Source organism: Ursus maritimus, unplaced genomic scaffold (genome assembly GCF_017311325.1).
Source record: "Ursus maritimus isolate PB19 unplaced genomic scaffold, ASM1731132v1 scaffold_26, whole genome shotgun sequence".
In the NCBI taxonomy this organism is placed as follows: domain Eukaryota; kingdom Metazoa; phylum Chordata; class Mammalia; order Carnivora; family Ursidae; genus Ursus; species Ursus maritimus.
The window spans coordinates 160,698-187,370 of record NW_024425119.1 but is presented as its reverse complement, the minus strand read 5'-3'; the positions used below and the strand labels follow the sequence as shown (position 1 = coordinate 187,370).

The 26,673-nt window shown below is 43.6% G+C and overlaps 2 protein-coding genes across 8 annotated transcripts in view; both read left to right on the top strand.

Annotated features, from left to right (window-relative positions):
* Positions 1 to 17,638, top strand: part of PEX26 (peroxisomal biogenesis factor 26) — a 37,814-nt gene extending 20,176 nt beyond the window's left edge. The window contains exons 5-6 of one of the 6 annotated variants that reach the window (XR_571894.2): positions 1,032 to 1,181; positions 17,513 to 17,638. Coding sequence is in view for 3 of the 6 variants with exons in the window: in XM_008704803.2 (XP_008703025.2) it covers positions 1,032 to 1,069 (38 nt within the window). In the remaining 3 variants the exon portion in view is untranslated. The other 5 variants (XR_571895.2, XR_005837810.1, XM_008704805.2 and 2 more) reach the window with 5 other exon arrangements.
* Positions 6,151 to 25,741, top strand: TUBA8 (tubulin alpha 8). Of its 2 annotated transcripts, XM_008704809.2 has the most exons (5): positions 6,177 to 6,313; positions 17,513 to 17,735; positions 19,271 to 19,419; positions 21,081 to 21,761; positions 25,429 to 25,741. In XM_008704809.2, the coding sequence occupies exons 1-5, from the start codon at positions 6,311 to 6,313 to the stop codon at positions 25,720 to 25,722; spliced, it is 1,350 nt and encodes a 449-aa protein (XP_008703031.1). In that variant the 5' UTR covers positions 6,177 to 6,310; the 3' UTR covers positions 25,723 to 25,741. The 2 variants fall into 2 exon arrangements, with proteins under 2 accessions (XP_040497899.1, XP_008703031.1); XM_040641965.1 differs by lacking the exon at positions 17,513 to 17,735 and having other exon boundaries at positions 6,151 to 6,313.
* Positions 25,742 to 26,673: the final 932 nt, after the last annotated feature.

Here is a 26,673-nt window from a genome sequence, read left to right as displayed (position 1 = left end):
AGAGAGAGATAATTCAGCCAATTGTTTCAATGTCCAACAAGAGGCAATTAATCTAACAAGTAAAGAATTAACTATATACAGAATACCAAAGCCTCAGAGAGAAGAAGGTAATGACTCAACTGCCTTATCTTTGCTGTGTTGCCACTTTATCCCACACAGATCTGTTGATGCTTTTTTAGGGGCTGGCAGCTGAAGAAAGTGTTTACCTGATCTGTAACAGAACCTTAGATGCAATGAAGGTAAGGCCTTCCGCACTGGCCTCTAATCAGCTTGAGCCAACTTGTGAGGGAAATGAGTTTTTTTCTTAGCTCCCCAACCTCAGCATTCTTTGCAATTTGCTTGTCTGTCTTTGACCCCCAGGCCTAAGCGCCTACCGCCTCACATTCTCACTGCGTCATCTTTCTGCTGAATTCTGTGTGGCTGACCTATGTTAGCCTAAAGGGCTGATCACCTCAGGGGAGGTGAGTTTAACAGGGATTAAAAGCTAAAGTTATGGAGATGATGCACTAAGAGGTGCCATTTCTGGTGTCAACCAATTGGGAGGAGTGTGAGCAGAGGAAGAATCAGGGCCAATAGGAAAATACTGCCTTCCCCAGCTTGAAACAAAACAACCCAGACTCTCTTAAGGTTGATTTTGAAAGGAGACTCGCTCGGGAGAAGGTAAACTGGATTGTGTGACTCCAAATTTATCCTGAGGCTCACCTCCTTGATGGTGTCTTGATGGTTATGGTGGCTGCAACTGTGCAGACTTCAAAGAGAACCACTTCATCTGTGATTACTGTGGCCAAAGATTCCCGTCCTTCTGTTAGTACCAGGCAGCACAGGAGAAACAGCTTGGACTATTATTGTTATATGCGAGTGTACTTAAGACTAGAGAATAACCAAAGTTAAGTAAACATGGTGAATACCTAAATCTAGATAATCTGATTATAAAATCTAATCTGCTGTCCGGAATTTGTCATCTCACAGCAGTGTAGGTGCCTGGAAATTAACAGGTCTTTTTTTTTTTTTTTTTTTATCTCTTCCTCCAGGTTCCCCGTCTCCCTCCACACGGGAACTCCATCTTTAATACACACCCCTGGGAGCACCAAACCAGATATGTGGACTCTCAAAGTCTAAGCTAAGAGAATGAGGAGAAGTCCTCTTCACCTGCAGTTTGCCCTTCCAGTTCCACTCTATAGGTAATGATGGAACATTTGAGTTTAGCCTTTGGTACCAGACTCCCTGAGTACAAACCCCAGCTCTACCTCTTAACAGTTGTGATCAGGATTGAGTTAGTATGTCCTTTTTTTTTTTTTTTTTTTTTTTAAGATTTATTTATTTATTTGAAGGGGAGATGGGCAGAGAGAGAGAAAATCTCAAGCGGACTCCCCAGTGAGCCTGAGATCATGACCTGAGCCGAAACCAAGGGTTCGATGCTTTACCAACTGAGCCGCCCAGGTGCCCCAGGATTGACATTAACATTTCTAAGTCAGATTCTTCATCTGTAAAACGGGATAATAAAATTTTTAATTTCAGAAGTTTATGGTAAGGAATAAAAGAGATAAACCCTTAGCACAGTGTTTGGCACACAGGAAGTGTTGTGTCAGCAAATATTACAGACATAAGTGTAAATAAATATTGTATAAATAATAAGTATATAAATAATCATGAAGACTAACTCTTCTCTTGGGTGACTGATAGAAATTACCTTACCTCCTACTCAAATGGATGTGGCTCAACTTTTGAGGCTATCACAAAAATGATTATATTTGAGAATGTGACTTCACAGCCCAAAAAATTCATGCAAGAAATACATTCATACATAGTTACTGGGATGCGGAGTAATTTCTTTACAAGGCCTAAGTAACAGTGAACAGGAACTTTTTTCCTCAGAAATATAAATATAATCACTAGTATTGTTATTATCATTTTTATCGAGAGGGAGAGAGAGAGAGGAGAGAAGTATTGACTTAAAGAATTGGCTCACGTGATTATGGGAGCTGAGAGATCCCAAGATCTGCAGTCAGCAAGCTGGACCCCAGGAGAACTGATGGTACAGTTCTAGTCCAAGGGCGAGAGACTAGTGTCCTGGCAGGCAGCTGTTCTCTCTTACTTAGCTTTCTGTTTCTATTGCAGTCTTCAGTTGATTGGGTGAAATCCACCACGTTATCAAGGGCAGTCTGCTTTACCCAGTCTACTGATTCACGTGTTAATCTCATTCAGAAGAACCCTCGCAGACACACCCATAATAATTTTCTGACCAAATATCTAGGAATCCTATGACCCAGTAAAGTTGAAACAATAATCATCCAGGACTGAAAAAACATGTCCTTCCTCCTTTCCAAACTTCCACTCAGTGATAAAGGCATAGGGTGGAAGTGGGATGGGGAATTATCAATGAAATCTGGGTTGCTACAAGTCAAATAATTTTAAGAGGACTTAAAAACTAAAAGGAAGCAAGCATTTTTTTTTATTCCAAAGACCCTAAGGCCACAGTTTTAGTCTACTCCAGCTGTCATAACAAAATATCACACACTGGGTATTAAACTATGGAGATGAATTTTCTCATAGCTCTGGAGGCTGGAAATCTAAGACTAACATCCAGCAGGGTCAGTTTCTGGTGAGACCTCTCTTCCCGACTTGCATACAGCTTCCGTTTTGGGTCCTCATATGGCCTTCCTCTGTGCGTGTGCATTGCTTGTGTCACTTCATCTTCCTGTAAGGACACCAGACACTGGATCAGGGCCCTACTCTTAGTGACTTCATTTAACTTTAGTTATCTCCCTAATGGCCATGTCTCCAAATAGGCACAGTGTGGATTAGGGCTTCAACACAGGAATGGGGGGGAGAGCACAACCCAGCATTTATGGGGTGGTCATGGCTCCCTCCAGCCCAAACCCCATAAAGGGAAGGATGACAAAGTTCAAAGGGCAATTATCATATGGTTTCTCTCATCTATGGAACATAAGAACTAGGAAGATCGGTAGGGGAAGAAAGGGATAAAGAAAGGGGGGGTAATCAGAAGGGGGAATGAAGCATGAGAGACTATGGACTCTGAGAAACAAACTGAGGGCTTCAGAGGGGAGGCGGGTGGGGGAATGGGATAGGCTGGTGATGGGTAGTAAGGAGGGCATGTATTGCATGGTGCACTGGGTGTTATACGCAACTGATGAATCATCGAACTTTACATCAGAAACCAAGGATCTACTGTATGGTGACTAACATAATATAATAAAAATTCATTAAAATTTTAAAAAAGGGCATCATCATAATCACTAGTGTTGTCATTATCATTTTTATCTTGAGACATTAAGCACCTGTTCACAGCATATTTGCTGGTTCACAAAGAGAACTCAAAACTCATTTTTTCAACAGTGTTTATTGAGCATCTTTGATACACTCAACTAGCTACTTCTTTTTGGTCTGATGCATTTATTGCTATATCCCCCACCCTAGACAGCATCTGACACATCATACATACTCAATAAATGTCAGTGAAATTGACTGAAAGGGTGAGTGCTCATGAGCTTTCAGAGATCCAGGTCTCCCAGAAGGCTCTCTCCCACCCCCAGCCTCTGCTGTGTCTGCGCCTGACTCACGGACACTGACCCTTGGGCAGCTCAGGGCTTGTTGATCCAACAACCGCTCAACTTTGCCCCCTGGATTCTGTCTTGGCCTCTGTCCCAGGCTTTCCGGGAAATCCAAACCCAGCTGTTCTCAGTCTTGACTTTGCTATTCCTTACTGATCTCTGTAACTTTGTGGGGCTCTCACTCCTCTGTGTGGCAGATACATGAATGGCCAGTCAAATTGGGTCTGTTCTCAATGCTATGACCACATAGCAGGTCTTTTTTTTTTTTAATGTAAATTTTAGTTAGTGAACATACAGTACAATATTAGTTTCTGGAATAGAATTCAGTGATTCGTCACTTACATAAAACATCAGTGCTCATCACAAGTGCCCTCTTTAATACACATCTCTCGTCTAGCCCATCCCCCACCTGCCTCCTTCCATCAACCCTCAGTTTGTTCTCTGTTAAGTGTCTCTATGGTTTGTTTCCCTTTCTCCCTTTTTTCTTTCCCCTCTTCCCATATGTTCATCTGTTTTGTTTCTTAAATTCCACATGTGAGTGAGATCATATGGTATTTGTCTTTCTCTGACTGACTTATTTCAGCATAATACACTCTAGCTCTATCCATATCATTGCAAATGGCAAGATTTCATTCTTTTAGATGATTGAGTAATATTCCATTGTATATATGCACATTTTCTTTTTTTCTTTTTTTATAATAATTTTTTATTATGTTATGTTAGTCACCATACAGTACATGCCAAGTTTTTGATGTAAATTTCCATGATTCATTACTTGCATATAACACCCAGTGCACCATGCAATACGTGCCCTCCTTACTACCCATCACCGGCCTATCCCATTCCCCCACCCCCCTCCCCTCTAAAGGCCTCAGTTTGTTTCCCAGAGTCCATAGTCACTCATGGTTCATTCACCCTTCTTTTTAACTCCCCCTTCCTTCTTCCCTTTCTTCTCATACCAATCTTCCTACTTCTTATGTATCATAAATGAGTGAAACCATATGATAATTGTCTTTCTCTGCTTGACTTATTTCGCTTTGCACCACATTTTCTGTATCTGTTCTTCAGTCGATGGACATTTGGGCTCTCTCCATAGTTTGGCTATTGTTGATAATGTTGCTATAAACATCGAGGTGCATGTACCCCTTTGAATCTGTAATTTTGTATCCTTTGAGTAAATACCTAGGATCAACTAGTCACTTTTGATGGGGGAGGACAACACAACCCTTGCCTTTAAGGTGTTCCAAATTTGTAGGAATGTTTAAACACATGCACATACACACATATATCTAGAATCCAAAGTGGAAAGTGATAAGTGTACTGGAAGAAGTAATGGAATATGCTATGGGATTTAGAAGAGAAAGAAATATATAGTTAGTAATAGTCATTATCCTTTATTGAGCATTTACCATTATATGCTTGGGAGTTAGCTTAATCATGATTCTCAATTTTCAGGGTCTTATATTATAAGACAGACAAAAATTCAACTCATAACCTAATAAGTACTGTATGTATCAGTGGGCAAAGTGTAGTACTTTAGTCAAAGCAGCTCTGTGTAGTAGTATCTTGAGAAAAGCCATGAATTTGCCTGGAGTGATTTGATGGTTGGTGGTCAGGTGCCTGAGAAAAGTGGGATGGGAGACTGGGTTTCATATTTCAGCAGGGATTGGCCTCTGCTGGGGAAAGTGGATGGAGGTTTAATAATGTTGCCAAAATCAGAAGTGTAAAGAGAGGGGATCTTACCAAGGCCAGACTCAGTTGCTCCCAGCCGTCTCCAACTAGAGAAACCCCTTGCCCTGTAACATCATTGTGGCCACCAGGAGGAGGCCCTGTTATTGGGCAAAGAGGAAGCCAGAACCCTGATATGATTTAGTACATTCTGGGCTGAAAAGAAAGGAAGAGGGAGTGATGATAAATGGATCAAGAAAGAGATTTGAAAATAATGGTGAAGGAGTGATGTACACCAAATAGAGCAGTAGAAACAAACAGCTTAAGTACTGAGCACCTGCTGTGTACCAGGAGCTCTATGGCTTTATATATGTTATCTCAGTTAATTCTCCAGTGACCACACAGGCTTAGATGGAAGTAGAAACAGGTTACTAGGGCAGAGGCTCAGCACAGGCAGGTGAGCAGCAGAGCGGAGCTTGGAAGCCTACTCCTCCTAGCAGGGAGCCCTGCATGCTCCTGGGTGTAGGTGACTGCAGTCAACTAAACCCCAATTAGGTGCCTTTCCTGCCTGGCCCGGTCCATCCTGGCAGCTAGTGTGTGGCAGCAGGAAGAGAATGAAAGTTTGGGCAGTGATGAACATTTTGTTCAGCAGCACTTTTACATTTCTTTCCTAAGCCGCTTTCCAGCTAATGGCCGATCACGCAGAGTGTGCAAGTGCGCTTTGGTAATAGGAGTGCCACCCCCACGGAGCCACGGAAGCGCTAGGAACTCAACCGCGCAGTTCCCAGGGCGAGCAGTTCCCGATGCCGAGGGTGGACCCAGAGGCGGGGTGGGGCCACGGCTGCTGCCCGGGGATTTGAGCCGCGGGTGGGCGGGGAGGAGCAATTGTGACCTGCTCCGGTCCCTCCCCTCCCCGGGCACTGTGATGCTGCAGGGCTGCTGCTGGCCCAGCATGTCTGTCCCCGGCCCCCTCCCACCCAGTGTGTCACAACAGCGGAGGCGGCTGTATCTAGAGCAGTTGGGGTGGGCAGGCCCAGCTGCGAGGCGAGCCAGCGAGGAGAGCAGCCGCGATGGTGAGCCTTTCCAGGGCCCGGGGCTGGGGGCCGGGGATCTGGGGCGCGGAACTGGCACCCAGCCGAGATCCATATCTACTCGGGGGCCAACGGAACCATTGCTTTGGATCTTCAGAGCTCGAAGTCTCTTGGGCTGTCAGTTCAGGGTCAAGGGGGTCTGTACCCTCGGGTGGAGGACATCGTGCCAGTACCCTTTATAATAGACATAAAGTAGAGACCTGAGGCGAATAGTCCCCCAAAGGGACCTAAGGGGGATTTGCGCACGCAGTGAGGAGAGGGAGGACATGGGAAGCCTGCGCAGAAAAGGTGAGATTCTGGGGGATCCTCAGGCGGGCAGCTCAGGGACTAGAGTGGGCTAAGTAGGGGACTGTCCAGGGATTCCAGGTGGGTGAGCTGGGCCCCAGCGGCTGGGGGAGCAGGCGCAGTTAGGTCCCCAAATCCAATCAAGTGTGACTGAGCCCCAGGATGTGACAGAGGACTTAGGGCGTCACAGTCTCCCCACACTTGAGGTCGTTTTCCTTTCTGGTCTCTGAACATTCGCTTCGGTTTGGGGGGCGTTTAAAACTTGAGTGCTCCACGCCAACTCCCCAGTTTTTCCAGCGGTCAGGATCGGAAGCACTTTGGCACACAGAAGTCTTCCTCCGGAAGGAAAGGGGACCTCAGACTTCTCTTTTTGTTTACTGTCATGGTTAAGGGCTCAGCGGTGGCTCCGTTCTCCCTCCCCGAAATCTAACTCCTTTTGTAGACGCAGATCTTGCTGGAGGGGGCCTCTTCAGGCCCTCTAGAATCCTTCCTGTCACCACCCTCCCTCCCTCTCCCCCGGGGAGTGGGTAAAATCGTCCCCAATCCACTTCCCTGAACGCCTGAAAACCCGGAATCTCCTTGTTCAGAGCCCTGGTATTTTGGTAGCAGGGAGGTGGGTTGGAAGGGTTGGGTGGAGGAGGGGGACAGAATAAGCAAGTCTCATAAGCCAAGGTCAGGTTCTCTGGGCACTCTTGCTCTAGGTGTCAGTGACAGAGCAGCGCAAGCCAGAAAACTCACCTCCTCCCCCAGCCTCTGCTGTGTTTGGAAAGTGCCCAGGGCCTCTAGCTCTGGCTCCAGCTGTTTCTTAGCTAGAGGTCTGTCCAGCAGCCTCTCTCTCAGGAGCAAGCTCCCAGACCCACCTGGGAGCTTGAAGAACTTGGGAAATATTGGTGATAGCGGCCCAAGGAATCCACTCCTGTTGGAGGTCCCTGATGTGAGGCCATAGAAGAAGCCCAGAGAAAGATTTTGACTCCTGGCTCTGCAGCTAGCTTCAGGAAGGTCGATTAACCTCTCTGGACTGGTCTCATCTACAAAATGAAGAGGGGTTATAGTTACAATTTCCAAGGCTCCACCTAGCTTTACTATTTTAAACTTCTTATTGTGGAGAATTTCAACCATATACAAAAGGGGAGAGAATGGCATAATGAACCCCAGGATATGCCTCATCCAATTTCAACAATTATCTACTTATGACAAGTCTTGCTTCATTTATTCCCCTTTCCCTCACTTCTTATTATTCTGAAGCAAATTCTAGGCAGCATACTCAAAATTTGAGATTTAATATTTATAATATCTGGCATGTAGTGCTTTATAATCTTCAAAGTGCTTTCTCTTGCATGTTTTAATTTTGACCTGAATGCCATCGCGACTCTCAGAGTAGAGCCTAAAGGAGGCTTACAGGGGAGCCAAGGATCGTAATCTAGCCCTCTGAGCAAACTTTAATGTATATTCAATAGGCAAATTTCCGAAAATATCTGGTAAATAAAAATTTTAAACAGTAAAAACTTATTTTAAATGTGGCTGTTTAACTGAAAACCTATGGTTGAATATTTTGAAAAGAGACTATTTTATTTATTATGAAACTGAATTTTGTATAGCAGGTTGTGTTTAAAATATTTAATTACATGGGCAGCATTGTCTTAATGGGAAAACATTTTTTATTGGCCATTTCCTACTCATAGAATCTCTTTTTAAAAAATCTCTTGATTCATTCCTAAAAGGCTAGACTGACACATCTAATAAATAAAGACCCAAAGAATCCCACCCTTGCAGAAAGGACTTTACTTCCTTTAACAGGTGGTTTCAGGCAGCCATCCTCCAGAATTCCCTTCCCTTGTGGGGGTTGGAGGGAGAGGCCTGCTTCTGTGTTAAGAAGAATTAGATTCAGCAGTTCTGTAGGTTCTGAGTAAGAAATGTATAAGTAATCCTATAACTGAGCATTCCCGTCTGCTCCCAGTGTCCTTCCAGTAAGCAGTTCTTCTGGGAACTGAGACTAGGACGCTTTTGGGGAAAGTGGTATGGAGACGCCTGGCCAGGTGCCCCAAGCCAAGCCCATGTCAATGACACCAGGGCACAGAGAAAGTGTCTAGGTTTATGGGGAGGTGAGAACATCTGGCGCACAGCCATCTTAACTGCATTCCTTCTGAACGAGGGAGCACTGGTTCAGATGGGGATAGGCATGAAATGGCAGCAAAGAGCCTGTTTCCTCAAAAAAAAAAAAAAAAAAAAAGGCAAGGGAGAGTGTTTGGGGGACGAGATGGACACTGCTTCTGTGTCTGCAGTCTTCTGCACACTGCCCCCACGTAGACAGGCATGGCTGAGCTCTGCAGGGTCCATACTTATTTTCTGACCTCAGATCATTGCTGGAGTCACTGCTGCATCTGCCCTTCCCATTACTAAGCACAGATTCCCCCAGACATTGTGGGGGTACATGCCTCCGAGCAGCAGCAGAACCCTGATGAATAGAACTTTCCTTAGCAGTGGCTAGGGCAAAGGTGCTGGCTAAATGTGGAGGAGTTTTCATAAGAAGCTTCCAGGCTCAGGTCAGGCCCATGCAGAGCTAGAGGACTATTGCTGTTGCTGAGTGTCCTTTCTGAGGGGGTTCCTGAGTGACCTTGAGAGGAAGACGAAAAGTTAAAAATAACTTCTGAGGGGGAAGTAGCTGGTGAATTCAGGACCGGCGATAGGGGGTGGGTGGACCCAACTGTCCTTCCTTGGGGGCAGAGTGGACCAACTGCTCCTTTTCCCTTTGGAAAATGCTATCTGTGGCCTTTGTGGTTGACATTTCCCCTGTCTGTGTCTTCCTGTTAGAATTAGTCCCAGATAATAAACTGTGGAAGAGAATGGGAAAGTGGAGTGGGTGGTGTGCACCAGATTAAAACTCCTTAACTGTCTCTCACACTTGCCCCCAATGTCCGTTAAAGCCTAAGGGCCTTTGGACACCAATGGGTCTCTCAGGCTGGGGATCTACTTATGGCACACCCCTGCCATTCCTAAAGGTGGTCTTATGTAATCCCTATTGCTGCCCTAAATACAGTGCCTATAATGTGAGCCCCCTCTCTTGAGCTACTTTCACTCACTGATGTTAATTTAGGTCAAATTTTTGTTCTTGCTGTCTGGCTTGCTATGTATTCTTTGTTCTGAGTGATTCCAAATATGCTGTAATTGAAGGGGTTTGAGCAGAGATAATTCAAGCGCTCTTTTATGGATCACATTTCTCCTTACTTTAGTTATTCCTCCGTAACACTGTGGACCTACTTTTTATTTGCCATCTTTAACCTAGATCCTAAAATATAGGTGATTTATTAGCCCAGCCTGACAACTAATCTTAATTTGGTGTAATAATATGCTTCCTGAAAGCAGCTGTGTGGCATTTGACCATGTTGGTGCTCAGGGGATGTGGACTGGTCTCAGGTTTTCACATGGCAAATACTGCTGGTCTGTGTCAGTTTCTTTCCTAGATAATATGCCAGTTTTACTGTTTTATGATACTTCAAAATGATTTTTGAAGCTACAAAGCCTCCTTCTGCGGGGGTTCCTAATTAGCTGATCTTAGTCCTCTGAGAGCAAAACGAAAGGGAATGACTATTATTAAAATAGAAATAATATAAGATTGATATAAGAAAGGGTTTCTTAGGGGCGCCTGGGTAGCGCAGTCGTTAAAGCGTCTGCCTTCGGCTCAGGGCGTGATCCCGGTGTTCCGGGATCGAGTCCCACATCGGGCTCCTCTGCTGGGAGCCTGCTTCTTCCTCTCCCACTCCCCCTGCTTGTGTTCCCTCTCTCGCTGGCTGTCTCTGTCAAATAAATAAATAAAATCTTTAAAAAAAAAAAAAAAAAAAAAGGGTTTCTTATAGTGGAATTGTAAAAGGGCTGTAAAGTTCTAGAATTTTTTTTTTTTTGATGCTCTGCAGAACACAGGCTCCCCTCCCCGTGGACGGTGGGGGTAGGTGGCACACATGTCCCCTCCCCGCGGACGGTGGGGGTAGGTGGCACACATGTCCCCTCCCCGTGGACGGTGGGGGTAGGTGGCACACATGTCCCCTCCCCGCGGACGGTGGGGGTAGGTGGCACACATGTCCCCTCCCCGCGGACGGTGGGGTAGGTGGCACACATGTCTCATCTGCTCTGCCTTTCATGAGCCTACACGTCAGGCAAACTGTGCAATTTGTGGGACTTGCCCTCAAGTTTCCTGCCTCTTGTTCACATTGCTCCTAAGCTCAACTAAAACGATCATTTTGGCATGTCTAAATTCGTCAAGGTCACTGCAAATATTCCTGTTTCAGGAAACCAAGCCAGAGTTGTTTTTTCTCCTTTGAACTCCCATCGTCTCTTTGGCACTGGCTACTCTCTTGTTAGATTTTAAGACCCCTCAGTGCAGAGTTCTCATTCTAATCATCCCTATATTTATTGAGCACCTACTACGTTCAAGCATTGTGCTTGGGGATGCACTGATAAGCAAGGTTCCTTGCCCTCATAGAACGTATTCTTTCTGCTAGGAAAGTCAGAAAATTGAACAAGCAACTATAATATGGCATGATAAATACAATGACAGGGAAGAAGAGGATTGTGGGAGCACATAGTAGGGGCCCTGTGCTGGTTTGTGGTTTTCCAGACTTCCTGTAAGAAGTGACATTTAATGAATAGGATAAGTAGGAGTTAGCCCAGTACCTTTTGATACCTTCTTACCCACGATAACACAATAAATATTTGTTTTAGGAATGAACAGAGTGGGTAACTTTTGTAGTTACACCAGCAGTAGATCCTCCAAGGATGTCATACTTTTCTTGAGGAAAGGAAACTCCTCTGTTAGGTTTCTCCATCTCCCTCATCTTCACCCCCTGGATTGCTGGGCAGAGAGGTCCAGCAGCACACAGGGAGCCAGCCCCCTTCCCCTCATAGCATCCTTGGAGCACAGAAGTGGTCTGAGCTCTATAAGCCCAGATTCAAAATGGAACTGAGAGAGAGAAATAGTGTGAGAGAGAAAACATGAGCTCTGATTGGCTAGAGAGGGGAATCTGAAATCTGAGTTTGGAGCAAATTTAGGACTTAAATATCCTCTGCTGGGTCAGCTTCTTCTGTACTTTGGCCCCCTCCCTCTCCTTGTACACACCAGCCCCGAGAAACAGATTCCTGGTTCTATCAGAGAAGGATGACCCATTTTCAAAGAGGCTACTACCATAAGCCTGTCTCAGTTTTTCTTTGCACTGGAGGTTTTTTCTGTTTGGAGTTTTGCTATACAAGCTTGGCCTTGCTGTATACACTATCAGGCTTACATTGATGTAGATGTGGGCATGCCCCAGGGCCCTGGAAGTTCAGAAGACAAGTGAGGCCGGAGGTTGTGTGGTGTAAAGGAAAGAACTCAGGCCGAGGTCAGAAGACCTGGATTCCAGTCTGGGCTCTTGCTGCAGAGCTGTGAAATCTTGAATCTGTCCCTTTACCTTTCAGAGCTTCAGATTTTTCATCTTTGAAATGGGGAGGGAATCATATTTGGTGGTCCATGAGGCCGGTCTAAACTTTTGCAGTTGACATAACATCCCGTTGTGCCAGATGGATGACCTTTCTTTGGTATGAGGGGTGACCTCACAAGGCTATCAGTACTGGGTCTGCTCTGTGTTTATCTATGTAGAACTTCCAGGGTGGACGATGGGGATGGTGATCAGGCAGTGGCTGGAGGAGGCTAGTTCAGTGCCCTGACAAATTAGTTCTTAATATTGTTAGTTGAATAAATGACTAAGTGAAATGGGACAGGAAGAGCCTGGGCCCGACAGGATAAGGTAATTATGGTGAGTGGAATCTTTACTCCCATTTTTCCTCTAGTTCCTTTCTTTATTTTTTTTCTTTTTAGTATGAAAAATTTTAAATCTCTGGAGTAGTACCATAATGCCACCCTTACATATATGATCTAGATTTAATAATAATTATTATTATTTTTCTGCCATTTTTACTTTACCTGCTGCATTTGTTGAAGTATTTTATTTATTTATTTATTTTTACCGTGACATAACAGCATTTATTTTTTTAATTTTTAATTTTAATTTTAATTTTTTTATGTAAAGTTTGATGATTCATTAGTTGCGTATAACACGCAGTGCACCATGTAATACGTGCCCTCCTTACTACCCATCACCAGCCTATCCCATTCCCCCACCCGCCTCCCCTCTGAAGCCCTCAGTTTGTTTCTCAGAGTCCATAGTCTCTCATGTTTCATTCCCCCTTCTGATTACCCCCCTTTCTTTATCCCTTTCTTCTCCTACTGATCATCCTAGTTCTTATGTTCCATAGATGAGAGAAACCATATGATAATTGTCTTTCTCTGCTTGACTTATTTCACTTAGCATTATCTCCCCCAGTCCTGTCCATGTTGCAGCAAATGTTGAGAAATCGTTCTTTCTGATGGCTGTGTAATATTCCATTGTATATATGGACCACAACTTTTTTTTTTTTTAATGATTTTTTATTATATTATGTTAGTCACCATACAGTACATCCCCGGTTTCTGATGTAAGGCTCGATGATTCATTCGTTGTGTATAACACCCAGTGCACCATGCAATACGTGCCCTCCTTACTACCCACCACCGGTCTATCCCATTCCCCACCCCCTCCCTCTGAAGCCCTCAGTTTGTTTCTCATAGTCCATAGTCTCTCATGCTTCATTCCCCCTTCTGATTACCCCCCCTTCTTTATCCCTTTCTTCTCCTACTGATCTTCCCAGTTCTTATGTTCCATAGATGAGAGAAATCGTATGATAGTTGTCTTTCTCTGCCTGACTTATTTCACTTAGCATTATCTCCTCCAGTGCCGTCCATGTTGCAGCACATGTTGAGAACTCGTTCTTTCTGATAGCTGAGTAATATTCCATTGTATATATGGACCACAACTTCTTAATCCAGTCATCTGTTGAAGGGCATCTCGGCTCCTTCCACGATTTAGCTATTGTGGACATTGCTGCTATGAACATTGGGGTGCATATGGCCCTTCTCTTCACTACGTCTGTATCTTTGGGGTAAACACCCAGTAGTGCAATGGCTGGATCATAGGGTAGCTCAATTTTTCACTTTTTAAGGGACCTCCACACTGTTTTCCAGAGTGGCTGTACCAACTTGCATTCCCACCAACAATGTAGGAGGGATCCCCTTTCTCCACATCCTCTCCAACAATTGTTGAAGTATTTTAAAGTAAAATACAGATGTCATGGCATTTTGCCCCAAATGCTTTAGAAGTGACCCTCAAAAACTAATGATGTTGGCTAACTGAACATAATTTTTTAAAAAATGACCCTAAAAAATAAGGACATTGTCATACCTAACTATACTTTCATTATCATGCTTAACAAAATTAATCAATTTCTCTATTTGTCCCCCAAATAATTTTAATTTGTTCAAACCAGATTTCAGGCAAAGTACACATACTACATGTGGATTTATGTTTCTTGAGTTTCTTTTGATATGGAACAATCTCTCCTATCATCTTTATTTTTCATGAACTAAAAAGATTGTATCAATTGCCCTGTAGAAGTTTCACCTTCTGAATTTATTTTATTGTTTTCTCATGATGTCACCTATCACTCTGATCGTGGTGTTATCTCTAATGTAACAAAATTTAAAGTGTTTAATAGATTAAGACTGAGTTGTTTTTTTTTTTTAAGAGAGAGTGTGAGCACATGTGTAAGAGTGAGTGGGGCGGGGAGGAACAGAAGGAGAGGGAGAGAGAGAATCCTAGGCAGGTTCCAGGCCCAACGTGGAGCCCAATGCAGGGCTCAATCTCACAACCCTGAGATCATGACTTGAGTCAAAACCAAGAGTTTTACGCTTAACCGACCGAGCCGCCCAGGCATCCCAAGGCTAAGTACAAGAATTCCTCATGGGTGGTGTTGTGTATGTCATGTTGCATCACATCAGGAGGGTCTTAATGTCTGGTTTTCTCACTATCAGTACTGTTAAGATTGATTCCAGTGTTTGGCTAGTAACTGTTGTGGTTACTTTTTCCCTTGTAACCTGGAAGTAACAGTGATTCTTTGGCGCTATATGAATATCCATTTCTTTATATGGCAACATATCTTAATATATCATTCCTTGTACATTTATTAGCTGACAATCCTCAGTTAAAAAAAAAAAAGAGCTTTCCCTCATCAACAGTGCTATCTGGGGACAAATGAGTTTTATTTGTTTTCTTAACACTAAGGAGTTGTGGATTTTTATATACATCCTGTTTCAATCAAGTACCATTATTCTTCTTTTTGATGCTCATGCTGTCTCATCTTTGGCAGTGGGAGCTTCTTCAACTTGGTTTCTGAAATCTTTCGACATCATCCCAGCCTGTGTTAGCTTCTGTGCTTTCAGGCACCATAAGATGTTCCAGGCTCATCTTGTGTATTCCTTGCCCCAGACCTAGAATTCTTCATTTCTCCCAGGAGCCCTGGTTCCTGTTAGTGGGGAATGGTATTGAGGGATCTTCCTTTTCTCTTGATTGGTGTAGCCACTTTTGGGTTTTGGAAGCATCTATGAACATATCAGTTATTCCTGAGTCTCTTTTATACTTCCAATTACTCTTTAGTTTAACAGGGAAAATAGCTCTTCCTAAGGGATGTGTGTGTGTGTGTGTGTGTGTGTGTGTGTGTGTGTGTAAGAAAGAGAGAAAGAGAGTGTTTGTGAAGACTGGCATATTTATCAGTTGTGTGAAATTAAAGGAGATATCAAAAGAGGCTGATATCATTGATATCATCATATTGGTAGTTTTCTGGTCCCAAAGAGCCTTTACTCTTCCTCCTATGACCTCTGATCTTTCTTAAATATCCCTACATTCTTGCTGAAAAAGAAAGAGTGTTCCAGAGGGGAGGGCTGACTGGAGAGCAAACAGCACCACAGATACGCCTGGAGGATAGGTGGGGTGTGGTGGTGGTTAGTGGGGGGGGGGCAAGGTTCAGAAGACTGAGGGTCAGGGCCACAGAGGATGCTGTCACCTAGAAGGTATATATAGGATCAGACTGGTTTTTTAGGTCTCTCCAAAGTCCCATCAGCTTTAGACACCTTCCTAAGAAGCCAGGGCTGCCTGGATGTGAAAGATGTGGACTGTTGATAATACAGTAGTTGTGGGGTAGTTCTTGGTGTAGGACACTTTTTAAAAGACTTTTTTTAAAAGTCTTTTTAAAGACACTTTTTAAAATTAAGACCTAAGGTGAAGGCAGAAAATAGACCTCACAGTAAAGTTGAGTAGAATGGAGACCTGGAGTCTTTCTTTAGTGTTTCCACTGTGTTTCTTCCGTGTTTCTTCTGGGTGCAGAATAAAGCTACAAGGTAATATCATAATGAAAATGATAATGGTAAAGGCAGAAACAACTATAATCATGGCTAACTTATTTCCAGATGAGGTGAAGTTAGTTAAATCAGCCAAGGTCACACAGCACAGCAGGTAAATTGAGAAGGCTAGATTTAAACCCTGGGGTGTGGACAACTTTGTGAGTGAAGCCTTTCTCTGGCTACCAGACTCATGGAAATACAGCTGGGTTGTATTTCCAGATAGGGCTATGTTTCATACTGGCTGCTGTGAACACCTGTGCTCTATACTCCCCAAGGCAAGGGCATAGAGACAGGTGTAGGATAGGTGCTCAGTTCTAAAATTGAATTACGGAGTAATGGGTCCTGGCACCTCTGGCTCTTTGAGGTGTTATTCAGGGAAGCTGCCCTGTTCCCATGCCCAGAGAACTTCCAAGTTCCCTCTGACTCCATGTGTTTCAATGCCCAGCCAAATTCTCTGGAGGCTCTGCTCTTGGCTTGGGTTACCTAGTTGGAAAATGCCAGGTTGGGTCATGGATAAGAATAGAAACCCATGGACGAAGCACATGCTTCCCAGCTGAGCTCTAACAGGCATCACAGGCACAGAGCCACTTTGTGGTGGCAACTGCTTCCTCACAGGTGGGATATATGGAGGTGATACGGCTTTCTGGTAAAACCCAGCTTCTGTTAATACACACGCATTCATTTTCTCTCTCTGTCTCTGTCTCATGCACACACAGCCATTCTCATCCTCAATTATGATCAGTCAGGTAATTGTGGCTTAAAGAGGTAAAGACCCTCTAAAAGTCAGCTTTAATATGTGGCCTGACATAGGCAAGGGAGCAGATTATGGTGGCTACAAAGAAATTTTCCAACTTCTCAGAGTTCAGAAAGAGCCTAATTTACACAATCCCAATTTTCCTTTGCTGATGTAAAAATCCTTTCTTCTTCCTACATTTGTAACCAGAACACTAAAGATATCCATGATACCTACTTACAAAATATTTTCCTTCCATGACTGTTTATCTGCTCTATGATATTCTGAGACTGTGTGTGTGTGTGTGTGTGTGTGTGTGTGTGTGTGTATGTATGTATGTATGGGAGAGAGAAGGAGAGGAAGGGGGGAGGAGGGAAAGAGAGAGAACGAGGGATAGAAAGAGAGATAGAGGCTGTTGTCTAGGAAGGTCAGGGCTTAGGCAAGAATATGAATGCTGCACTGTGTATGGTAGTGAACTTATGTACAGTTTCTGCTGTTATCATTGGTTCATCCTTTGACCTTCTTCATCAGTACAGGAATTTCATGGTTTGGAATGAGCCCCTTGTATTATCAGTATGGCTGCCCTGTTTTTCCTTTTCTTGGTACAAAGAATTAACCCTATGAAACAACCTTTAGAACAAGCCACAAAACCGTGATTCTTCCTCAGAGCCAAATCACAGTCCAGGTGCAGTGCTGCCCAGTGCACGCCTCAGACCCCACCTGGTTTTATATGGCATGGTTGGAGGGATGGATATCCTGTGAGTTGAATGCCAGGGAGAGACAAGTCCGCAGATGTGCAGGATATAGCATAAGGGCATGACTAGGGCCTAGGACTCTCTGACCTTGATTCGTACTCTCCTCACAGCGGGAGTGCATATCAGTCCACGTGGGTCAAGCGGGAGTTCAGATTGGCAATGCCTGCTGGGAGCTCTTCTGTCTGGAACATGGCATCCAGGTGGATGGCACCTTTGGTGTCCAGGCCAGCAAGGTCAACGACGATGACTCATTCACCACCTTTTTCAGTGAGACTGGCAATGGGAAACATGTGCCTCGGGCTGTCCTGGTAGATCTGGAGCCTACTGTAGTAGGTGAGTATGGGTTAGGATCGTTTCCACAGAGAACAACATGAAGCTGCAGAGCCTTTGGTCCATGATAGCTTAGGAAGCAGAATCTCCAGTTGGAAGGTGGGGGTGGCTCAGCTAGAACCTCCCCACCCCACCCCACACTTACTTCTGTTAGTTTCTTGAAATCTTCACAGTCTGGTGGAGTCTCACGATGGGAATCACAGATCTCTACTCCCCCATTATAGCTGTAACCTATGCAGAACAAAATACCCTGTACTTAAACCTCTTAAACCTGCTGAGAAAGATCCAAATTGTCAAGATTCTTAACTATATGCTAAGAGTAAAAAATAAAATAATTTTAGGAATTATGAGAGGTCTTCAAATAGTCAATTTTCCAAAGTATAGGTTTCTGGTTCTATAATAATTGCAGTCTTTTTTCATGGGTCTGGTATAACCTTGCAGTATCTTACGCAAAATGGAATAACAGCGGGCACATTCTCTTACAGCCAGAGGTTGCTATAATTCTAGAATAAACCTCTTCTGGATCATAGAAAACAGGAATCCTGACTTGTGTTGGGACAGGGTTCTTGGTGCTTCATCTTTCCCTTGAGTGCCCCTCCCCTCTACTCCAACATCACTTACCTTGGGTCTGACTCCTGGGTCAATCCTCAGCTCAACATCGGGATTTCCTCAGCTTCAAGGCTGGTTCACCAAGCAAGGGATGGGTAAGTTTCACAGAGATATCTGGGCTAATGTCTATAATGCCTAAATACTAATTTCTAGGGGCAACAGACTATAGGTACACAACCCTTGGATACTTTGTACAAATACAAAATGTGCAGATTACCCTCCCAGGCACTATGCAAATGGGTGATTTCCCTGGGTGGGGTCGTAGAGGAACTCTGAAGAAAAGAGAGTATGTAGTTGGGGCTTGATACATCTTGGTCTGCCATATGTCTACCTTGTGTGGACCCTTGAAGGTGAGCTGAATGGCCACCCTCTCTAGGGTCCCTGCTTGTCTAGAACCTGGAGCATAGCTCTGCTTCAGAGTCATTCTAAAATATCTCTAGTGCCTGACATATATTAGGTTAGGGGTGGGACAATTCCTGGGAGAGCAGATCACCTGGAATCTTTCTCTGTATCCCTAGAACATTTTGGTGCAAGTGAAATTGGGTTAAAGTTTTGGGTAACCCTGCAGCATGAAAGAAAAAATAAGAAGGAAGACTTGAGGGGCCAAGGTGGAAGGAAGGAGGGGCAGTCAACTTTGGTGTTTGGTGAACTTTGTGAACCTAATGCTTTTAAAAGTTCCTGCCAGCAGAGCAGGAAAGTTTCTCTTTGCCTATTTGAGTCACAGGCTTATGGTTCTATTAGTGCCTATGTTAACCTGGAATTCTCTTAACCTTTTGCAGATTTATTATAGGGTTGTCTGGTTTTGCCTCAGTGGAATTTTACAGGTAGAGGAAATGGAGACCCAGAAAAGTATTATATGATATTTAATGAGGGATGCATCTCCTCTAGAAACAATGTAGTAAGACCTGATGGTTTCTGTCTCTTGGTAGATGAAGTTCGGGCAGGAACCTACCGTCAGCTCTTCCATCCAGAGCAGTTGATCACAGGGAAGGAGGATGCAGCTAACAATTATGCCCGGGGCCACTACACAGTGGGCAAGGAGAGCATCGACCTGGTGCTGGACCGCATACGGAAGCTGGTAAGTATTAACAAGGGTGGGGAATTGATGAGTCAGGCCTAAGCCTGAGCAGAATTAGTGGGGGCCTATGACCCCTGGCTACAGAATAGAGCTCCTAAGATTTGGGAATTTTTGCTTATGTTCTGTAAGAAGCATTCACAGGGATGATGCCCCTTCCTCCACTTGGACATCATGAACTACCCTACAGGCCAATGCCCTACTAATTCTTATTGATACTCTATGGTAGTATCTGGAGGAAATTCCAGGTATAAGGAAGGCTAGCTCTTTTCTTGTTGGAAGCATGGGTTAACAGAGAATTTAACTTGGAAGAGAAGAGATGGAGCATTTGAGCACTTACAAATGCCATTACAAATGTCAATTACATACATTCCTTCACTTAATTCCCTTAATAATGATACAAAAAAGTCATCTCCCTATACTTTACAGATGAAGAAATTGAGGTCCAGGGTGGCTCAATAATTCAGTGTGGGTCACACAACTACAAAGTGGTAGAGTAGGATTTGAATAGGATTGTTTTGGCTAGAAAGCTCTGAGTTGTAAGGTGGGCCACTTTATCTCTTTGAGCTTTCACTTCCTTATCTTTACAATGGAAATGGCTGGACTTGATCAGGGGTTCTTGGGAGCTAAGGATGCCAAATTTTTGTATATGTTCACTTTTTCTGTTTAGTGGAAGGCTCATAGGGGTTATCTGTCTCAAAGCTGTCTGTGGGCCCCAAAAGTTCAGAACCAGTATCATAGATCATACCCAATGGGAAAATTTGTGACTGTATGAATTCCCTTAGTTCTGATAAGAGCTAACATTGAGTACTTACTACATATCAAGTCCTTGCGCAGCAATATCATACTATCTCATTTGATAATCACAATAACCTTGTGAGATAAGTTTGTTTTTTTTTTATTGCCCTACTTTAGTCAGGAAAAAACAGAAATCTGGAGAAGTTCAATAACTTGCTCAAGTTTTTACAACTGGAAAATGACAAAAGAGATATTAAAACTCAGGTTCTCTGACTTCATTTATATTTCTGATATTGGTACCCTGAGCCACCTTTCAAGGCTGGGCTGAGATGTATAGTCAGCAGCTCCCACAAAACCAATGACAAGAGCAGGGAAAATGGGCAAGGAGTTGGGGTTCTTTTTTTTTTTTATTTAAGATTTTATTTATTTGACAGAGAGAGAGACAGCCAGCGAGAGAGGGAATACAAGCAGGGGGAGTGGGAGAGGAAGAAGCAGGCTCCCAGCGGAGGAGCCTGATGCGGGGCTTGATCCCAGAACGCCGGGATCACGCCCTGAGCCGAAGGCAGATGCTTAATGACTGCGCCACCCAGGCGCCCCCAGAGTTGGGGTTCTTGAATGGCAAAGTTATTAACCACTGTAGTTCTGAAACTCTTATTCCTAGTTCAACCAAGCCACTGGGCTGGAACCTTCCACATACCTAGTGGCATGTGCCTGTGCAGTTTGTCACCCTATACATTTTAGCTAGTTCTCTCAAGATCAACCCAACTCCGTTTATCTTACTTCTTCAAGGATGTTTTGATTTTACCTACATAAAAATGTTGAGGAATACAGTGAGGCAGATAGAGAGGATTGCTTGCCTTTGCTCACATGAGGGTATTCTCATAAACTTGTCTTCATGGTTTCTTCTCATGTTCTACTCTCCCCAGACAGATGCCTGCTCTGGCTTGCAGGGCTTTCTAATCTTCCACAGTTTTGGTGGGGGCACTGGCTCTGGCTTCACTTCTCTGCTGATGGAACGGCTCTCCCTGGATTATGGCAAGAAGTCCAAGCTAGAGTTTGCTATCTACCCAGCCCCTCAGGTTTCTACTGCAGTGGTGGAGCCCTACAACTCCATTCTGACCACCCACACCACACTGGAACATTCAGATTGTGCTTTTATGGTGGATAATGAAGCCATCTATGACATCTGCCGCAGGAATCTAGACATCGAGCGCCCCACCTATACCAACCTCAACCGCCTCATCAGCCAGATCGTGTCCTCCATCACTGCCTCTCTCCGCTTTGATGGTGCCCTTAATGTGGACCTCACTGAGTTCCAGACCAACCTGGTGCCCTATCCCCGCATCCACTTCCCACTGGTAACTTATGCACCCATTATATCTGCTGAGAAAGCCTATCATGAACAACTTTCCGTGGCTGAGATAACCAGCTCCTGCTTTGAGCCCAACAGCCAGATGGTGAAGTGTGACCCGAGACATGGGAAGTACATGGCCTGCTGCATGCTCTACCGGGGGGATGTGGTGCCTAAGGATGTGAATGTTGCTATTGCTGCCATCAAGACCAAGAGGACTATTCAGTTTGTGGATTGGTGTCCCACAGGCTTTAAGGTGAGAGCTGATGACTTAGGGAGAAGATAGACAATTAGAGAAGCAGAGGGAGATTACTAACGATGGGGGAGGAAGATGTTTAAATTCCAGCGTCTTAGACATACAATTCCATGGGAGCTTCAGGCTTCATGGGATGATATGGGAAGAGGGCTTAAGACAAATATAACCGTAATTTCATTAGTTCATTTATTTTAAGTAAGGAGAGACTTTATTTGAAAGGATTTTTGAAAGAAGAGGGAGGAGGACAATCGCAATACTCGGAGGGGCAATACTGCATGCGGCAGGGAGAATGCTCCTACTGCTTCTACCCTAACATCTGCAAGCATCTCAAAGGTTAGGAAGAAAAGGGCTTTTCTCTAATAAGGAGGAGTGAACAGGCTAGAAAGAACCCATGCAGGCAGTGTGGGATGAATGGGATGAATGAGTAGAGGTAGTTGTAATCTGACAATAGATCAGAAAATGGAGTTAACCAAATTATTCAAGTTACCAGAGAGATATAATTCCCTCCTTTAACAAAAAATGTGTTCCTCTTCCAGTTTATTTTGAAAAATTAAACATTCATCCTGTAAGTCTTAATTAAACTTAGAGTGAGGATAAGAAATTTTATGGTTACTATAGGATTGTGAGTCACTTATTTTGTGAAGCTCTGACATTTCCCATTAACCAGGAGTAAGCAGAAGCTGAGGAAGCCTGTTGTAGATCAGGTGTCCGTAATCTGGAAAATGCCAGACTCTGAGGATTAGTGGGTAGATACAATAGCCAGAGAAAACACATGGATCTCAGGACTAGTGAATGTTGAATGTTAGAAGTCACTCCTTTGAGTTGCACAGACAAGGCATGCAGCTGGCTCTGTGCATATGAACTGCTTGACTACTTTGTCCTGTGTTCCTGTGGTGTTTAATCGGATTCCACTATCAAAATAATTACCATCATTTGCATTAATAATTAGTAACCCTCAGCCATGCCTTTAATAGTTCAAAGGTTCACTCAGCACCAGGGGTGGTTATACCAGTTGCTGGATATACAGAGATGAGCATGTCTGTTTTTCCCTGATGGGGCTTACAAAAACAAGGCAGCATGTGCCAATCTCTTGACTGACCTATTTGCATATGAGACTTTGACCTAGCTGATCTCCTTTTGTAGCATTTTTCCTCACTGCTGAACTCCTAGCTATATACATAATCTTTTCCCCCTAGACCACACCTATTTTTATGGATCAGTTTCTGTCATTCTTGTGAAAACTGTCAAGATCTTCCAAAATATGGAGTTCTTTTTAAATTTTTAAAATGGAAACGAACAACAAAACAAGCTAGTAAGAAAATGAATAGGAAAAAAAGAAAAAATGAGATGTGAGGGTGGTGGGGAAGTTAACAAAAAGGAGATGCCCCTCATTCTCTCTTTTTTATTTTAAGCTGTCCAGAAAATAGGTAGGGCTAGCATCTTTAGCTGCTTTTTGGAAAAGCTCATGTTTGTTGAATTCCGTCCTCTCACATCCTCCCCAAGGGTGTTTGTCCCTATTTAACTCAGTTGAAGGGATAATTACTGTTCAAGAGAGGAGAGTTGGCTCTAGGCACAAAGTTTTTTGCTGCTCAGGGTCAGATCTAGCAAAGTATGGGATACAGCAAAGTTTATATTCATTGCACTTCCCCTTCTCATTTTTGGTCCTTTGCCCCTGTCTCATCATCACTTCTACCACCCAGATGCTACTTTTGTCTAAGGGGAATGATAGATGATTGTGAATTCATTTAATGGGCTACCCACCTTGGCTACATAGCCTGCAGCAACTCCCACCTACGTCTCAAGAGGACATGTGTTTTAAAGCTATGAAGGTTGACAATTAACGCATGATGACCTGGGTAGGAGAGGTAGTTTTTGGATAGTACTGTGGTTCTCAGTGTCCCATAAATATTATCACAGTTTGTTACCTTAGACTTCTTCCAGTTTTCTGCAGTTTCTGGGGTTGGCTTTGGTTTGGGATATGTATACGGGGAGAAGAGAGATTTCTTAGTGCCCCTAACATCACATTGGGCTAGGGTTAGCTTAGAGGACCCTGCCGTGCTACCAGATCTTGGGAAGTTGGTTTGTCCAGGCAGGAGTTTTGATTAACTTTCTTTGATTGAAGTCCTTGCTTTTCTTCTAACAAGCCTTACTCCCCTGAGACATGGAGCTGGGTTAACACTAGCACCATCTCCAGGAACTTTTGGATTTTTAAATTTATTGCTCTGGATTATCTCCATGATCCTTTTTTCTTAATTTAAATTCAATTAGTCAAGGTATAGTATATCAGTAATTTTTGATATAATGTTCAATGATTCATTAATTGAATATAACACCCAATACTCATCATATCATGTGCCCTCTTTAATTCTCATCACCTCGTTACCCCATCCTCCACCCACCTCCCTGATCTTTTAAACAGCCCTTAACTCTTGGCAGAGAAATTTCCATAAATTTGTTGACAGTATAACTAAGAGAAACTTTAGATGACCATGTGGAAAAGAGTAAACTTCAAGTCTAGAAACTAATTTGCCTCTAAAGGGAATCTATTTCCCCTTTCAAGATAAACACATATTGTATACCCGCCTTAATAATAATCTCATTCATTACCCTCATTTGTCTACTTGACTCTCCCTCACTAGCATTTCTATCTATTACCAGCCCTGTTCTCCTTTTCTTTTCTTCTTCTTCTTTTTTTAACAGTTCATTTATTTTTTTAAAGTTGGATGATTCATTAGTTGCGTATAGCACCCAGTGCTCCATGCAATACGTGCCCTCCTTACTACCCATCACCGGCCTATCCCATTCCCCCACCTCGCTCCCCTCTGAAGCCCTCAGTTTGTTTCCCAGAGTCGTCTTCTTTTTTTTTTTTTAAGATTTTATTTCAAAAATTAATGAAGTACTGTATGGTGACTAACATAACATAATAAAAAAAATGAAGTGTATTCAGAAGGGCACGTGATGTGATGAGCCCTGGGTGTTACATGCAACTGATGAATTATTGAACGCTACGTCTGAAACTAATGATGTACTATATGTTGGCTAATTGAATTTAAGTTAAAACAGTATATTCAGTAACTGCTGTGAAAATGCAAAATATATATTCTTGAAAAGTAAAAAAAAATATTTTATTTATTTATTTATTTGTTGGGGGGCAGGGGGAGAGAGAGAGAGTGTGAGCGCACAAGCAGGGGGAGGGGCAGGCAGAGGGAGAAGCAGGCTCCCTGCTGAGCAAGGAGCTGGATGCAGGGGGACTCAATCCCAGGACCCTGGGGTCATGACCTGATCCAAAAGCAGACACTTAACCACGGACTGAGCCACCCAGGCATCCCTGTTCTCCTCCTTTTCTTTTGCAGTTTTTATTTTTTCTTCCAAGTTTTTATTTAAATTCTAACTAGTCTTTTGCAGTCTTTAGATTTTATAGCCATTCTCTTGAATTTGCTGGCACCCAGTTCTACTAGCTTTTAATTTATCTTCAACACTCACCTCTTTCTAACTTTGTTTCTCCAACCTTTTTGGTTGCTTCTTCTCACATCCAGGCCTGCTCCCATTCCCAACTCACGACTGTGTCTTGCTACCACACCACGTTACCAAGACAACCCCATCTTGAGTTATCTTTTGGCTGCTCTGCATTTTCTTTTATTGCTCCTCTTCTTTCTGTGTTCCTCAGGTGGGCATCAACTATCAGCCACCCACCGTGGTGCCAGGAGGGGACCTGGCCAAAGTCCAGCGGGCTGTTTGCATGCTGAGCAACACTACTGCAATTGCGGAGGCCTGGGCCCGCCTGGACCACAAGTTTGACCTCATGTACGCCAAGCGGGCCTTTGTGCATTGGTATGTTGGAGAGGGAATGGAAGAAGGAGAATTTTCTGAGGCCAGGGAGGACCTGGCTGCTCTGGAGAAGGATTATGAAGAAGTGGGGACTGATTCATTTGAAGAAGAAAATGAAGGGGAGGAGTTTTAAATATAACACTTTCCCCTTGGCTGTGTCTCTTTATTTATGCTTCTCCACTCAAAGCACATTTAATTATTCTAAGAGTAACAGACTAAACTCCTAAGCCCAGCCTAATTTCTGTCTTCCATTGGAAGAGGTGTCTGACACCAGTGCTTGTGGGTGACTGGGCTGTTCAGACCTTCCCTTGGGTAAAAGCAGCTTTGTGTCACTAAAAAAATTGAGAGTCACTGTCTCTAGGTTAGGGTGAAGCCAGGTTACATGTTGTGAAGAGGCCTAATCAGGATTTTAAATTCTGGATTAGTCTGGGCCCACCCTAAAATGCAGCCTGCTGGCTGTGGAAAGATCTGGGCATTGGGAAGATTCCAGGGAGGGAGTGGCACTGTTAGAGAGTGAGAAACAAGACAGACACATTTCCTGTCCTTGTAAAAACACAAATAAATGAATGAAATAATTCAGGTAATGTTAACTGATAATGAAGTAAAAAAAAACCGTGATAAGGGAAAGTGTTCCTTTAGACTGGGTTTTCAGAAAAGACGTCATGGAGACCTGAACGACAGGAGAGAGCCATCATGTGAAGTTCTGGAGTTAGAGAATGCTGGACATAGAACAAAGCACAGATGTGGGAACAAGCTTATGTCTGAAGAACATAAAGCAGGTCAATGTGCCTGGAGGATGGTGTGAGATGGAGATGAGAGCCAAGAACCAGGCTGGGGCAAAAGCATATTTAGCCTGTAGACCATGGGAAGGAGTTTAGATTTTTTCTCTAAGTGAGAGAAACATTTGGAACATTTTAAGCAGGATATACTATACTTTATATACATACATACCTTATTTCTAATCCTCCCAACAATCTCAAATGGATATTCTCATTTTATAGATGAAGAAACTGGGGTTTACAGAGTTGATATGTTGCACATAGTAAGAGATCTCAGATAGCAGGGCCTACCGATTCTGTTCTAT

Bases quoted from the DNA above. Each gene is read 5' to 3' on its own strand.
- TUBA8 (XM_008704809.2), top strand. The intron at 17,736-19,270 runs GTGAGTATGGGT...GTCTCTTGGTAG, and splicing joins TCTGGAGCCTACTGTAGTAG to ATGAAGTTCGGGCAGGAACC. The intron at 19,420-21,080 runs GTAAGTATTAAC...TACTCTCCCCAG, and splicing joins TGGACCGCATACGGAAGCTG to ACAGATGCCTGCTCTGGCTT.